The 12134-nt window shown below is 47.7% G+C and overlaps 1 protein-coding gene across 2 annotated transcripts in view; it reads right to left on the reverse strand.

The window, feature by feature from the left end:
• LOC106611901 (janus kinase and microtubule-interacting protein 1) overlaps window positions 1–12134 on the reverse strand; it is a 55661-nt gene that overhangs the window by 27734 nt on the left and 15793 nt on the right. For both annotated transcript variants that reach the window (XM_014212557.2, XM_014212556.2), the window contains exons 2-4: window positions 6345–6643; window positions 4006–4338; window positions 3411–3572 (exon numbers count right to left, since the gene is read on the reverse strand). In XM_014212557.2, coding sequence (XP_014068032.1) covers window positions 3411–3572; window positions 4006–4338; window positions 6345–6500 — 651 coding nt within the window. In that variant the 5' untranslated portion in view covers window positions 6501–6643. The remainder of the gene's footprint in view (window positions 1–3410; window positions 3573–4005; window positions 4339–6344; window positions 6644–12134) is intronic.

Below are 12134 nucleotides of genomic sequence, written 5' to 3' on the forward strand. Positions count from 1 at the left end.
TCCAACCCATTGCTCTCCTCCTTCCAAACCAGCTCATTATTCTCCAACCCATTGCTCTCCTCCTTCAAAACCAGCTCATTATTCTCCAACCCATTGCTCTCCTCCTTCCAAACCAGCTCATTATTCTCCAACCCATTGCTCTCCTCCTCCAAAACCAGCTCATTATTCTCCAACCCATTGCTCTCCTCCTTCCAAACCAGCTCATTATTCTCCAACCCATTGCTCTCCTCCTTCCAAACCTGCTCATTATTCTCCAACCCATTGCTCTCCTCCTTCCAAACCAGCTCATTATTCTCCAACCCATTGCTCTCCTCCTTCCAAACCAGCTCATTATTCTCCAACCCATTGCTCTCCTCCTTCCAAACCAGCTCATTATTCTCCAACCCATTGCTCTCCTCCTCCAAAACCAGCTCATTATTCTCCAACCCATTGCTCTCCTCCTTCCAAACCAGCTCATTATTCTCCAACCCATTGCTCTCCTCCTTCAAAACCAGCTCATTATTCTCCAACCCATTGCTCTCCTCCTTCCAAACCAGCTCATTATTCTCCAACCCATTGCTCTCCTCCTTCCAAACCAGCTCATTATTCTCCAACCCATTGCTCTCCTCCTTCCAAACCAGCTCATTATTCTCCAACCCATTGCTCTCCTCCTCCAAAACCAGCTCATTATTCTCCAACCCATTGCTCTCCTCCTTCCAAACCAGCTCATTATTCTCCAACCCATTGCTCTCCTCCTTCAAAACCAGCTCATTATTCTCCAACCCATTGCTCTCCTCCTTCCAAACCAGCTCATTATTCTCCAACCCATTGCTCTCCTCCTTCCAAACCAGCTCATTATTCTCCAACCCATTGCTCTCCTCCTTCCAAACCAGCTCATTATTCTCCAACCACAGACTAGGGCCCCAACAAATTATACGACGTCAACATTGTTGAGAGAATTTCATTCATTAATCTTAGTTCACACTCCCTCCATTTTTCTCTCAACCTGTCCTCATCCCACCCCCTTCTCTCATCCCTCTCTCTTCCTTTACCCCTTCTGTTTCCTTGTGAAATAATATAGCTGTGGCTGTAAAGCAGCTGCAGAGATCTCCTTTATGGCCCTGTTTTTCCACTGTTCTTCTGTGCTGTAGTTAATCAGTCTCTGTGTTATCTGGGTCTCAGTTAAATACAACTGGAGATCAACACAGTGCAATTCAAGCTCTCCGTCAGATGACTACAGTAAGTTAAAGTTCAGTAGAAGTGCATACGCGGAACGGAACGAGAGAAGGAGATCTATAGTTAGAGAGTGGTTCCCATTTCAGTTAGCTATGGTTAATGATTTATATGGTTTATGGTCCTAATTTGGTTTGAAGTTTGGTTAACTTTCAGGTCACTCACCAGACCAGACACTCCAGTCTCGCACATGGACTTTGTGTGATGTGGGTTGGGATCAATCAGGAGTTATGGTTATGGTTTGTGGTCGGGGTTATGGTTTGTGGTCGGGGTTATGGTTTGTGGTCGGGGTTATGGGTTATGGTTTGTGGTCGGGGTTATGGTTTGTGGTCGGGGTTATGGGTTATGGTTATGGTTTGTGGTCGGGGTTATGGTTTGTGGTCGGGGTTATGGGTTATGGTTTGTGGTCGGGGTTATGGTTTGTGGTCGGGGTTATGGTTTGTGGTCGGGGTTATGGTTATGGTCGGGGTTATGGTTTGTGGTCGGGGTTATGGTTTGTGGTCGGGGTTATGGTTATGGTTATGGTCGGGGTTATGGGTTATGGTTTGTGGTCGGGGTTATGGGTTATGGTTATGGTTTGTGGTCGGGGTTATGGTTTGTGGTCGGGGTTATGGTTTGTGGTCGGGGTTATGGTTTGTGGTCGGGGTTATGGTTATGGTCGGGGTTATGGTTTGTGGTCGGGGTTATGGTTTGTGGTCGGGGTTATGGTTATGGTTATGGTCGGGGTTATGGGTTATGGTTTGTGGTCGGGGTTATGGGTTATGGTTATGGTTTGTGGTCGGGGTTATGGTTATGGTTTGTGGTCGGGGTTATGGTTTGTGGTCGGGGTTATGGTTATGGTCGGGGTTATGGTTATGGTCGGGGTTATGGTTTGTGGTCGGGGTTATGGTTTGTGGTCGGGGTTATGGGTTATGGTTAGTGGTCGGGGTTATGGTTTGTGGTCGGGGTTATGGTTTGTGGTCGGGGTTATGGGTTATGGTTAGTGGTCGGGGTTATGGTTTGTGGTCGGGGTTATGGTTTGTGGTCGGGGTTATGGGTTATGGTTATGGTCGGGGTTATGGTTTGTGGTCGGGGTTATGGTTTGTGGTCGGGGTTATGGGTTATGGTTAGTGGTCGGGGTTATGGTTTGTGGTCGGGGTTATGGTTATGGTCGGGGTTATGGTTATGGTCGGGGTTATGGTTATGGTCGGGGTTATGGTTTGTGGTCGGGGTTATGGTTTGTGGTCGGGGTTATGGTTATGGTCGGGGTTATGGTTGTGGTCGGGGTTATGGTCGGGGTTATGGTTATGGGTTATGGTTATGGTTTGTGGTCGGGGTTATGGTTATGGTCGGGGTTATGGTTTGTGGTCGGGGTTATGGTTTGTGGTCGGGGTTATGGTTATGGTTATGGTCGGGGTTATGGGTTATGGTTTGTGGTCGGGGTTATGGGTTATGGTTATGGTTTGTGGTCGGGGTTATGGTTATGGTTTGTGGTCGGGGTTATGGTTTGTGGTCGGGGTTATGGTTATGGTCGGGGTTATGGTTTGTGGTCGGGGTTATGGTTTGTGGTCGGGGTTATGGTTATGGTCGGGGTTATGGTTTGTGGTCGGGGTTATGGTTATGGTCGGGGTTATGGTTTGTGGTCGGGGTTATGGTTTGTGGTCGGGGTTATGGTTTGTGGTCGGGGTTATGGTTATGGTCGGGGTTATGGTCGGGGTTATGGTTATGGTTTGTGGTCGGGGTTATGGTTATGGTCGGGGTTATGGTTTGTGGTCGGGGTTATGGGTTATGGTTAGTGGTCGGGGTTATGGTTTGTGGTCGGGGTTATGGTTATGGTCGGGGTTATGGTTATGGTCGGGGTTATGGTTATGGTCGGGGTTATGGTTTGTGGTCGGGGTTATGGTTTGTGGTCGGGGTTATGGTTTGTGGTCGGGGTTATGGTTATGGTCGGGGTTATGGTTATGGTCGGGGTTATGGTCGGGGTTATGGTTTGTGGTCGGGGTTATGGGTTATGGTTATGGTTTGTGGTCGGGGTTATGGTTTGTGGTCGGGGGGTTATGGTTATGGTCGGGGTTATGGTTATGGTCGGGGTTATGGTTTGTGGTCGGGGTTATGGTTTGTGGTCGGGGTTATGGTTTGTGGTCGGGGTTATGGTTTGTGGTCGGGGTTATGGTTTGCAGACAGGCACGTGGTGTGCGGCCATGTTACGGTCGACTCACCACCCGGCGGATGTCTCTCTCACAGTCTCTCTTGATGCGGTTGATCTCATCCTGGTGCTGCTGGTAGGCTGTTCGGAGGTCGGCTGCTTTGGCCTTGTCTGCCTGCAGCGTGTTAGACAGAGCCTCCTCAACCTGCTTCCGTGCCGTCTCCTGCTTCAGGACCTGGGGGGAACACACACACACACACACACACACACACACACACACACACACACACACACACACACACACACACACACACACACACACACACACACACACACACACACACAGCTAGTGTGTATAGCGTTACACTTCCCATCTAGTATACACTTCAAGTATACGCCCCCTGAAGCAATTAAGATGATTGGGGACATAGTAATGTCACATGACTTTTAGAAACAAAGAAGATGCTCTGAACAACAACTTTCAAGACCAGACTAAACACAGACTTGAAACAAGGCATCTACCTGCGAGGGGAGTCTAGCTGGTAGAAGGAATTAACAGTAGCCTGACCCACACCAGGCTAAGATTCTGATTGGCCACGGGGTAGAAAACCACTGTGCAAATAGCACAATGCAGGTTGGATTCAAATTGAGCCCCCAGGCCAGCCTACCTCCTGCTGTAGTCTGAGTCTCTCCCCATCGAAGGACCTCCTGGCCTCCTCCCGGGCCTCCCCTAGCAGGGCACTCTTCAGCTTGTCCGCAGCCCCGTCCCTCAGTGCGTGGACCAGCCCCTGCAGCCGGTGCACTTCCCCGTCGCGGATCTTAATGGTACGCGCCAGCTCCAACTCGTGTTGCCGTGCCAACGCCTCGCGGGCGGCGGCCAGCTCGCGGAGCTTCTCCTCGTGCAGTTTGGCGCGGAGGTCGGTGAGGACCACCGTGTGTTTGTGTTGTTCCAGTTCCCTGGCTTGCCTCTGCTCCTGGAGACGCTCTCGCAGCTTAGAGACCTACCCAGGGGAGGACAGGAGCGTGGGATAGAGAAGAGGGGAGGGAGAGGAGGGTGGGATAGAGGAGTGGGGAGAGAGAGGTGTGGGGAAGAGGAGAGGGGAGGGAGAAGAGCATGGGATAGAGGAGAGGGGAGGGTGGGATAGAGGAGAGGGGAGGGAGAGGAGCGTGGGACAGAGAAGAGGGGAGGGAGAGGAGGATGGGATAGAGGAGGGGAGGGAGAGGAGCGTGGGATAGAGGAGGGGAGGGAAAGGAGGGTGGGATAGAGGAGAGGGGAGGGAGAGGAGCGTGGGATAGAGGAGAGGGGAGGGAGAGGAGGGTGGGATAGAGGAGTGGGGAGAGAGAGGTGTGGGGAAGAGGAGAGGGGAGGGAGAAGAGCATGGGATAGAGGAGAGGGGAGGGTGGGATAGAGGAGAGGGGAGGGTGGGATAGAGGAGAGGGGAGGGTGGGATAGAGGAGAGGGGAGCGTGGGATAGAGGAGAGGTGAGGGTGGGATAGAGGAGAGGGGAGGGTGGGATAGAGGAGAGGGGAGGGAGGGATAGAGGAGAGGGGAGGGTGGGATAGAGGAGAGGGGAGGGAGAGGAGGGTGGGATAGAGGAGAGGGGAGGGAGAGGAGCGTGGGATAGAGGAGAGGGGAGGGTGGGATAGAGGAGAGGGGAGGGAGAGGAGCGTGGGACAGAGAAGAGGGGAGGGAGAGGAGGGTGGGATAGAGGAGGGGAGGGAGAGGAGCGTGGGATAGAGGAGAGGGGAGGGTGGGATAGAGGAGAGGGGAGGAGAGAGGAGGGTGGGATAGAGGAGAGGGGCGGAGAGAGGAGGGTGGGATAGTGGAGAGGGGAGGAGAGAGGAGCGTGGGATAGAGAAGAGGGGAGGAGAGAGGAGGGTGGGATAGAGGAGAGGGGAGGGAGAGGAGCGTGGGATAGAGGAGAGGGGAGAGAGAGGAGTGTGGGAAAGAAGAGAGGGGAGAGAGAGAAGCGTGGGACAGAGGAGAGCGGAGGAGAGAGGAGGGTGGGATAGAGGAGAGGGGAGGGTGGGATAGAGGAGAGGAGAGAGGAGGGTGGGATAGAGGAGAGAAGAGAGAAAGGAGGGTGGGATAGAGGAGAGGGGAGAGAGAGGAGTGTGGGATAGAGAGGGGAGGGAGAGGAGCGTGGGATAGAGGAGAGGGGAGGGAGAGGAGTGTGGGATAGAGGAGAGGGGAGGGAGAGGAGTGTGGGATAGAGGAGAGGGGAGAGAGAGGAGGGTGGGATAGAGGAGAGGGGAGAGAGAGGAGGGTGGGATAGAGGAGAGGGGAGAGAGAGGAGTGTGGGATAGAGGAGAGGGGAGAGAGAGGAGTGTGGGATAGAGGAGAGGGGAGAGAGAGGAGGGTGGGATAGAGGAGAGGGGAGAGAGAGGAGTGTGGGATAGAGGAGAGGGGAGAGAGAGGAGTAGGGGAGTGGGATAGAGGAGAGGGGAGAGAGAGGAGTGTGGGATAGAGGAGAGGGGAGAGAGAGGAGTGTGGGATAGAGGAGAGGGGAGAGAGAGAAGTGTGGGATAGAGGAGAGGGGAGAGAGAGGAGTGTGGGATAGAGGAGAGGGGAGAGAGAGGAGTGTGGGAAAGAGGAGAGGGGAGGGGGAGGAGTGTGGGATAGAGGGGAGGGGAGGGAGAGGAGCATGTGATAGAGGAGAGGGGAGGGAGAGGAGGGTGGGGATAGAGGAGAGGGGAGGGGGAGGAGTGTGGGATAGAGGAGAGGGGAGGGGGGAGGGAGAGGAGCGTGGGATAGAGGAGAGGGGAGGGAAAGGAGGGTGGGATAGAGGAGAGGGGAGGGGGAGGAGCGTGGGATAGAGGAGAGGGGAGAGACAAACGGGAGGAAGAGGAGGAGAGAAAGAGTGACGTAGGTAAGGGAATAAGAAAAAGAGAGATAATGATTCTTCATAGTATCATTAACAGTAGATCACAAAAGACCAACAGATAATGATATCATTATCAACATCATCAATTTCCTCCTTATCATCATCAGAGGGGAGGGGCCTACCTTGCCCTTCTCCTGCTGCAGTTCTATCTGGATGTCCATCAGCTTGTTCCGAAACTCCTCATTGGCTGTCTGCGCAAAGTCGCCCATGACCTCAGTCCTCTCCTTCCCGCGCGTCTTCTTGGGATGCGGGGCTGAGGTGTGCGTGGTCGATGACATCGTGCTCCGTCCGCCCAATTAGAAGGTACGGCTCAGAGTGGATGAGGAAGTGGACTCAAGCGCTGTACTTCCTCCCCACACAGCCTTCCCTATGTGCCTTCATCATCCTCATCTACATCACTGGCTGGGGATCCCTGTCTGTCCTGCAGGCATGCAAAAAGAGAGCGAGAGAACGAGAGCGTGAGAGAGAGAGAGTGAGAGAGGAGCAACAGATTAGTCACAGCACTGAGTATGATTACATGCACACTAATAATTCCATTTTAAACTGATTATGGCAGTAGGCCGAGTATGGCAATAGTCATGTAAACACTTTACTCTGCTTATCTTAAATCGGCGTACGGTCAAAATTGAAGTAAGCACACGCCGATTAAAACACATGTATTTCTGAGCAATCTTTGTAATTGTTAGGACATGTAAACAGGCTGAATCAGAGTTCCAGCTGTATATTTGATCTGCACATGTGGCAGCACCAGTAGCACAAGCCTCCCTCTTTAGCACGAGTGAAGTAAGTTCTGGAAAACTGAAAGTAGGAATCTTACAAATTGTTTTCTCATACAAACTTCACATGTCTGAACTCAGAATGAAATAGGTTTCCCCAAAATAACATGGTCACTGTGGTAGAGCGTTTATTATGATTGGTGATTTAAATCCCATCAGGAAGCTCGATTTCAGATGTGTCCATGGAAACAGGATTATTAGGAAAATCGTTGTTCTTGCAAAGCATGTAAACGTTTTAAACCATTATATTAATCTGACTATCCACAGTCATCGTATTATTGTGTGCATGTAACCATACTCATTGTTACAGGCTACATTTCATTACTACATCAAGTGAATGCCTCAGATATGAGGCAACAAGTATTGTGTGAAAATCAAATCATAGCCTAGCACAGTGGAGCCTGAGGAAAATACTATATTATGAGACGTAGAAACACACACACACACACACACACACACACACACACACACACACACACACACACACACACACACACACACACACACACACACACACACACACACACACACACACACGCGCCATGTGCCCCCCTCAGATTTGTCCTGTTTAAAAAACACACATATATATATACATATACATACATACATACATACATACATACATACATACATACATACATACATACATACATACATACATACATACATACATACATACATACATATATTTGTTTGTTGTTTCTCTGTAATACTACTAGCCACTTAGCAATTTTATGAAGTTGTCTTTAGCTAGCCAGATAGGTTCCCAATGTCCCAACCTCATAACTAGATACCAAGAAGCCATTTCAAACTATCAATCAAGTTAGAGTAGCTAGTTTATTCTAACTATTTTAGCAGGCAATCCTGCTGGCAAGGTTGGTAGACTTTACAAAAGCAAGCAATTACTAAATGTACTGAATTAGACTCACATTCCTTTCAATCTTTTACCCAGATTTGAGCCTATTTAGTTTGTTAAAAAAGAACCACTAGTCAGGAGGATACAGACAGCACAAGAGACATGCTTAGATATGCAGAAAAACATATCTTTTAACATAGAATTAAACATTATGATTATGGCTCTAGATTGCAGGAAAAAAACTGTTTCAGGTGTTTGAAAAATTGTAAATTCTCCAACTTCAGGACAGGGGTCCTAGTGTTGCATCCATCCCCCAGCCATCCTCACGCGCCCCCTCACACACACACAAAACACAAACACACCTCCACATCAAATCAAATGTTATTGGTCACATACACATGGTTAGCAGATGTTATTGTGAGTGTAGTGAAATGTTTATGCTTCTAGATCTGACAGTGCAGCAGTATCTAACAGGTAATATCTAACAATTAAACAACAAAACCTAATACACACAATCTGGTAAAGGGATGAGAATATATAAGTATAAAATATACAGATGAGCTGTGACAGAGCAGCTAAGATGCAATAGATAGTATAGAATAGATAGTGTAGGATACAGTATACAGTACATACTGTATGAGATAAGTAATGTGAGATATGTAAACGTTCTTAAAGTGGCATTACCACTACTACAGCCAAGAGAACCCTCTACTACTACTACAGCCAAGAGAACCCTCTACTACTACTACAGCCAAGAGAACCCTCTACCACTACTACAGCCAAGAGAACCCTCTACTACTACTACAGCCAAGAGAACCCTCTACTACTACTACAGCCAAGAGAACCCTCTACTACTACTACAGCCAAGAGAACCCTCTACCACTACTACAGCCAAGAGAACCCTACAGCCAAGAGAGAGCCCTATAGCCAAGAGAGAACCCTACAGCCAAGAGAGCCCTACAGCCAAGAGAGAACCCTATAGCCGAGAGAACCCTATAGCCAAGAGAGAACCCTACAGCCAAGAGAGAACCCTATAGTAAGAGAGAACACTACAGCCAAGAGAGAGCCCTACAGCCAAGTGGACCATACAGCCAAGAGAACCCTATAGCCAAGAGAACCCTATAGCCAGGAGAACCCTACAGCCAGGAGAACCCTCTATTATTGGACTGTCTGGGACTACCACAAATGATTCAGTCTCTCCTCTCCCCGAAGCCCTCTTCTGCTATCAGAGGGAGTAACATTAACCTCAGACCCCTGCTAGCCTGTCCCTTATCCTTATCTCAAACCTCCCACCCTTCTGCCGGTCCTCCCCTGGTCCCGCCCCGCCCCACGCTACTCCTCTCTCCTTGCCCTTCTCTTTACATTTGACATTTTTTGTCATTTAGCGGACGCTCTTATCCAGAGCGACTTACATTTTATCAAACCCACAACCCTGGTGTTGTGAGCCACACGGAACCGACTTTGTAGTTCTAATGAGGTTCTTGTAGGGAGCCATGTTGTCTAAGGGTTGGACTGCAGACAGGAGAATGTTTTATTATACAGAATGACAGAATATATCAACAGTACCCTCTTGTCCTGGAATGTCCACGTTGAGAATGGACTGAAGTGTCTCTTTCTACATTCATAATGCTGTGGAAGTGTTCCAGTGTAACCCAGTGACCTTCCCATTCTACTGAGTATTAAATCAATAATTCAACATTTAGTTGAATGAAGCATTAAGCCCGCAGGCTGCTCCATCCTTTCACACACGCACGTGTACACGCACACACTACTCACACAGATGGCAGCAATTGTTACCAAGACTACCCTTGCTCTTAAACTTCACTCATCCCACAGCAAATTACCCTGGGAAAGAGGAAAGAGCCTCCTGGAGGATTTCAGACCTCTCGACACACACACACACACACACACACACACACACACACACACACACACACACACACACACACACACACACACACACACACACACACACACACACACACACACACACACAAACATCTGCGTTGCACTCACACTAAACATACACAGACGACATGATTTCTTTATCTGAAGACCATCTCTCAGACGAGGTTGACTGAGAGTCAGAAATGCATTGCTGGGGGCAGGGGAGCTCTCCACCACACAGCGATAGGCAGAATGAACAGGCACGCACTGGGTGAATACAAGAAGTGAGGAAGAGATGGAGAGAGAGAGGGGGAGCTAGAGAGGAAGGGAGAAGTGGAGATAGAGATTTGAAGATAGAAAGAGTGAGAAATGTGTCTGTTGTAACAGCTTGCAGGACACACTGAACGCCCTCCTCCTCCTCTCCCCACTCTGCCCTACATTTCCTCCTTCCATCCCTTCCGTTGCTATGATGATGTCACAGAGCAAAGTGGAGGGGAAAGCAGGGATCTCATTCTCCCATTCACACAGAGAGAGAGAGAGGGACAGAGAGAGAGACAGAGAGAGAGACAGAGAGAGAGACAGAGAGAGAGAGAGAGAGAGAGAGGGACAGAGAGAGAGACAGAGAGAGAGAGAGGGACAGAGAGAGAGAGACAGAGAGAGAGAGAGAGAGAGAGAGAGACGAGAGAGAGAGAGAGAGAGAGAGAGAGAGAGAGGGACAGAGAGAGAGAGAGGGACAGAGAGAGAGACAGAGAGAGAGAGAGGGACGAGAGAGAGAGAGAGAGAGAGAGAGAGAGAGAGAGAGAGAGAGAGAGAGAGAGAGAGAGAGGCAGATCTGGCTCTCAAGAGAAGACAGGCTATGTGCACACTGCCCACAAAATGAGGTGGAAACTGAGATGCACTTCCTAACCTCCTGCCAAATGTATGACCATATTAGAGACACATATTTCCCTCAGATTACACAGACCCACAAATAATTCGAAAACAAATCCAATTTTGATAAACTCCCATATCTACTGGGTGAAATACCACAGTGTGACATCACAGCAGCAGTATCTGTGACCTGCCATGACAAAAGGACAACCAGTGAAGAACAAACACCATTGTAAATACAACCCATATTTATGTTTATTTATTTTCCCTTTTGTACTTTAACTATTTGCACATCGTTACAACACTGTATATAGACATAATATGACATTTGTAATGTCTTTATTCTTTTGGAACTTCTATGAGTGTAATATTTACTGTTTATTTCACTTTTGTATATTATCTACTTCACTTGCTTTGGCAATGTTAACATATGTTTCCCATGCCAATAAAGCATCTTGAATTTAATTGAAATGAATTGAGAGAGAGAGAGAAACATGCACAGAGACAGTCATACACACAAAGAACAAAACACTTGCATTCACAATAACATCTATTAACACTAACATCTATTAACACTATTAACACTAACATCTATTAACACTAACACTAACATCTATTAACACTAACACTAAGAGCTATTAACACTATTAACACTAACATCTATTAACACTATCATCTATTAACACTAACATCTATTAACACTAACATCTATTAACACTATTAACACTAACATCTATTAACACTATCATCTATTCACACTAACATCTATTCACACTAACATCTATTCACACTAACATCTATTAACACTATTAACACTAACATCTATTAACACTATTAACCTCTATGGGCTAGGTGGGACGCTAGCGTGCCACCCGTGGTGCACTCCATCAACAGCAGGTGCATTTCAAGAGCGGCAAATTTGAATCCAAATAAATGTCAAAATTCAAATTTTTCAAACATACAACTATTTTACACCCTTTGAAAGATAAACATCTCCTTAATCTAACCACGTTTTACGATTTCAAAAAGGTTTTACGGCGAAAGCATAAATTTAGAGTATGTTAGGACAGTACATTTACAAGAGTTGTGTGTAATGTTTTGTTAAGTCAAAGACAGGGTCACCAAAACCATAAAACCAGCTAAAATGATGCACTAACCTTTTACAATCTCCATCAGATGACACTCCTAGGACATTATGTTAGACAATGCATGCATTTTTAGTTCTATCAAGTTCATATTTATATCCAAAAACAGCGTTTTACTATGGCATTGATGTTGAGGAAATCGTTTCCCTCCAATAACCGGCAGTCAAGTCAGCGTCACAAATTAAATAATTAAAATTAGAAAACATTGGTAAAATATTAGATTGTCATTTAAAGAATTATAGATTTACATCTCTTGAACGCAATCAACTTGCCAGATTTAAAAATAACCTTACTGGGAAATCACACTTTGCAATAATCTGAGCACTGCGCCCAGAAAAATACGCGTTGCGATACAGACTAGACGTCATGTTGGGGAGA

This window comes from Salmo salar, chromosome ssa09 (genome assembly GCF_905237065.1).
Source record: "Salmo salar chromosome ssa09, Ssal_v3.1, whole genome shotgun sequence".
NCBI lineage: Eukaryota > Metazoa > Chordata > Actinopteri > Salmoniformes > Salmonidae > Salmo > Salmo salar.